This window comes from Xiphophorus couchianus, chromosome 13 (assembly GCF_001444195.1).
Source record: "Xiphophorus couchianus chromosome 13, X_couchianus-1.0, whole genome shotgun sequence".
Lineage (NCBI taxonomy): Eukaryota > Metazoa > Chordata > Actinopteri > Cyprinodontiformes > Poeciliidae > Xiphophorus > Xiphophorus couchianus.
Window position 1 is genome coordinate 4,206,310 of NC_040240.1, and position 4,610 is coordinate 4,210,919.

Genomic DNA, 4,610 nt, shown 5'->3' on the forward strand with positions numbered 1-4,610 from the left:
TCAAGACTTTGCAGCATTAGCTAACCGAGTCTTTCTCGGATACCAGTGGAAAGAAAACAATGCCAGGACTACTTCTGATGGGAGAAATTAATGTGCGCAGGAATGTTTTTCAGTTTCTTGGGATGACTTGCAGAACTTTTTCTATTATTATACATAGTCACCACTGGTAAGCAGATTTAGATCCGCAAGGTTTTGTTGTTAGCATTAATAACACACAACTACATGAAAACATGTGATTTTAAGTGTGTTTGGAGATATGCTGTGTCCATGCGTTACTCGCTTAAAAGCTCAAAATGACCTATTGCCATCAAAACCAAAGGGGACAAGTCAGATATTGCTCTGATTTTTGAAAGTTCATATTAGCGGCAAAAACAAAACAAAACAAAAAACTGTACTGAAAATGTCCAAAATCTCCAACCTTTATTTGGGGGACAAGAATAGTATTTATTGGTAAAAAAAAAAAAAAAAATGTTAAGAAATATTTGTTTTTGTTAAAATCACTGGTGACCATTCTGTTGGCAACCCTAATAATCTCTTTAAAGAACGGCATGTTGGGGCCACAGAGTCTCCATATCAATGATAGGATATGATACAAGCAAAAAGAAACAAAACATTCTGTCCTACTATTACAAAATAAGACAAATATTGAGATTAATCTTGGCAACAAACGCTCAAGATCAGTCCAGTGTAAAACACAGGATAACAGAAACCCATGTGGGCTTGTTTCTCTTCTGAATTTTTGTTGAAATTTCAAAACATTTTAAATGAAAATATGGTCTACTGATCCGTAAAACTCAAATATATGTTATTTGATCTTTCAGCAAGATTAAAGCAATAAAAAAAAAGATATGGCAACACAAAGCTCAGCCAACAGAATATAAACCTTGGCACTGGTGTTTGTGTGAAAAACAATTAATTCAAGAAGTGAGATCTTTCTTGCAACACTGAGTAAATGTCACCAAAACAAAAGTAGATTTTATTTTTTAGATGTCTGTGTGAGATTATGCTCAATATATACTTATTTTAAGATTTTTTTTTTTTACACATCTTTTCCAGTGGTTCCAATAAATGTAACCTGTATATTAAATGTTAAATTTTGGTCAAAGCATGCAACCGGGGTCAAATTTAGACAAGTTGAGGTCATGTTTTTAGATGGGAGCTTCAAGACAATTAGAGCTGCAATTAACAATTATTTTAGTAATTGATTAATCGATTAATCAGATAAAAAAAATGTCCAAGTCTACAGACTTTAACATTGACAATTTATCCAATTAACAGTTGGATTGTTTAATAGAGTTTTTTTGACAGAACTTGAGTTTAGAACATATTTACATACAAAGAAGGGTATTTTTTTAGTCTTAAATTACATTTTTTTACGTTTTTACACAGTTTTGTCTCAATTGCTGCTGTGAGGATGTTGTTCAGTCAGCTGTTGGCATTCTTTTGAGTCTGTTTACTCCAGTTAATGATCGATGGATTACTAAAGTAGTTGACGATTATTTCGATAATTGATTAATCTGATGAATCACGATTCATCAGATTAATCATACTTAATCGGATTCATCGTTTCAGTCCTAAATTTGATTTATATACCACTTCTTCCAAGCAAATTGGTCTCAACTTCATCGTAGAAAAGGGTCCTGGTAAAGAGTAGATGGGGAAATTAGAACATCCTACATCGACAGAAACCGAATCCCGTCTGATTGTGGGGTCTGTATGAACCATAGTGCATGGTGAAAATAACCGTACAGACACATGAACAGGCAGGTACCCAACATTTATTTACCATTATCAACTTTACAATAAAACCAGTAACATCTGTCAACATTAGCAAAATAAAGAACAGAAATCAATCCAACGTATTTACAGAGACAAAGCAGATTCAGGCTCACACACGACAGATAAACAACTCTGCATCATATCAAACCGCAACAGTGAACATAGCAAGCTTAAGTGTTCTTTTTTTTTCTTCTTTTTCTTCTTCTTCTTTCATAGTACGGTAAAAATCAAAACTGTCTATTTACTTTTCTTTTTAACAAACGAGAAATAGCTTCTCTGAATCTTTAAGATGGTTCTCTATAATACACCACAAAATACTTCAAATTTGGGTTAAAATATAGGAATGTAAAAAGTTGACGAGTCTCTTTAATTTTCTGATTTCACATTTTTTTGTAGGTTTTTTTTTTTCCTTTTTGTTTTTTTTTCTTTTCTTCTATTTAACAGTCATTTCAAGTGGTGGTGGTGTCCTAGTATCGTATTTAGCTTCATTCCTTCAGCTTGGGAGGCGTCTTCAGCTGTGGTTGATTTGAGGAAAAGACGCCTCGGCTCCATCTTTCTCCATCCATCCGTCTGTCCGTCCTTCATTCGCCCAATCGCGGCTCCGCTTCGCGCCCGGTTAAATCCAGTTCTCTGCACGGCGACCAACCCGCTGCCTAAAAAAACAGAAACAACCCAGTCCAACGTCCAGATGTCGAGCTGTAACCAGGGAGGTGATCTAGTGAATCTAGTCTGTCGTCTTGTTATCATGACGAAAAGTGGCACGTCGAAGGAGTCTTTCACATACATGTGTATATATTTACATATACATATATCCATATACATATGTGTACATATACACATATATATAAATATATATATATATATATACTCTTAAATTTTTCTTTCTCTCTCTTGGAAAAGCAGTTCACCCAGTTCATCGTGAGCTCAACGTACAATCACTCTTTCTTTTCAGAGGGGGCGGGGGTCGAGTTGCTCTCCTCCGTGGGTTTGGCGGCTTCAGGGGCCGGAGCGGCGGCCTCCTTGGTCTCCTCCTTGGGTGCCTCCTCCTTGGCCGCCCCCTCCTCCGCCTTCGGAGCCTCGGCCGCGGCCTCCTCCTTCCCCTCTTCCTTCGCCTCCTCCTTCTTCTCCTCTGTGGGAGCAGCGGCGGCGGCTCCGTTTTCAGCCGGCTTCTCCTCAGAGGTGGCGGCGGCGGTGTCGGTGGCGGCAGCCTCTTCCTTCACAGCCTCGCTCTTCTTGCTCTTCTTCAGGTTCAGCTTGATGTTGAAGGACTTCTTCAGGGAGAACTTCTTCTTCTTCTTCTTGGGGGTCTCCTTGGCGGCGGCCTCGCCTTGAGGCTTGGCGGCCTCCCCGTCTGCGGCGGGCGCCGGTTCGATGGCGTCGCCTCCCGCCCCGGCTTCGGGCTCCTTGGCCGCCTCGGCCGAACCGTTGGTGGCGGCGGCGTCCCCGTCAGGCTTAGTGGAGACATCACCATTGGTTTTCACGTGTCCGTTCTCCTAAAGATCACAAGATGATAAGGGGGGGGGGATCAGAAAATGTTTTGTTTTTTCCCCAAGTGATATCTCTTCAATTTGAAAGAACACAAATAATAAAAAAAAAACCCAGCTCTTTGTCATATTTTTTTTGCTCTCATTAATAAACCACCATGCCTGGCTGCGAGGCGACGCCTTGCTGTACTCTAATCTGACGATAGGCGGCGGCAGCGCATCACAAACCAGACCGTCGACTGTACCAGACAGACAGACAGACAGAGGCTCAACAAAGACAAGGCTGCGTCTCCTCAGAGAAAATATGAAAACACATGGACCGCTTTTATGCTCATTTTTATCCAGAAAAAAAAAAATTTTCATCATGTATAAAATCAAATTAATAATAATAAAAAAAATAAAATACAAGAACCAACCAAACGTTGGCCGAACCCTTGGTGGCGTCAATTAAAAAAAAAAACAAAACAAAAAAAAAAAAACATTCACGATAAAGTCATGACTAAAGTGTTAAAGGGTACACCGAATGTGACTCATAGGTTGAATACATCAAGGAAAGTCCCATTCAAATAAATAGACGGCTCGGTTTTACCAGGGAGGAGTAGTAGACTGTCTACGTGCATCCAGGCTCCCCCACCCCCTCCCCTTTAAGCCTGACTGACTGTATCCAACACGTTCATGGAGATAGAGGGTCGCATTTGTCTTCATTTACAAATAAACACAGACTAACCTCAAAAAACCCGAACAGTCAACTCCACGCCATTGCTAGCATAAAAGCAAACATTTTACGATAATTTGGTAGTTTTGGGGGTGAAGGTGCCAGACAGCAAAAACCTCCCCGCCCCCAACCTGTCCTGCCCAAAACGACAGAACTTCGACCAAAAAAAAAAAGAAAACCAAAACAAACCCCCCCAAAAAAGAACAAACAGGTGATTTTATGAGAGAAATTCAACTTCTATCCACGCGCAGAGATGTTTCCCGTTGGGGGGGGGAAAGGCAAGAGAAGTGAATAGTAGTAAGCTGTGAGTGGCTACCTGTCCGTTGGTTTTGACAGCTGCAGCATCAGCGGCAGCAGCGTTCGCCTCCGCGGCGGTGGATGTCTGGGATCCCATTGTCTTCGATGAGTTCGGGTGTCTTCTAAAGCAAATTAAAAAGAAAAACTAAAAAAGTCGACTTAATATTAATCCAGTCCCAAGGCGAGTTATGTATCCAACGGTTAGTTGATGAAAAGTGTGGGTTGTTTTTTTCTTTCTCCTTCTAATATCAGCGACGTCCCTTCCGTCGTTGAAGTGTGCTATCTTATCACCCCGGTGGAGAGAGACCCTCTAAATTCACAGCTCGCCGAACGCG

General features: G+C 40.7%; 1 protein-coding gene across 1 annotated transcript; it reads right to left on the reverse strand.

Moving 5' to 3' along the window:
• Positions 1-1,758: 1,758 nt before the first annotated feature.
• Positions 1,759-4,610, reverse strand: marcksl1b (MARCKS-like 1b). Its single transcript, XM_028035774.1, has 2 exons — positions 4,295-4,610; positions 1,759-3,272 (listed from the first exon to the last, which is right to left on the reverse strand). The coding sequence occupies exons 1-2, from the start codon at positions 4,370-4,372 to the stop codon at positions 2,715-2,717; spliced, it is 636 nt and encodes a 211-aa protein (XP_027891575.1). The 5' UTR covers positions 4,373-4,610; the 3' UTR covers positions 1,759-2,714.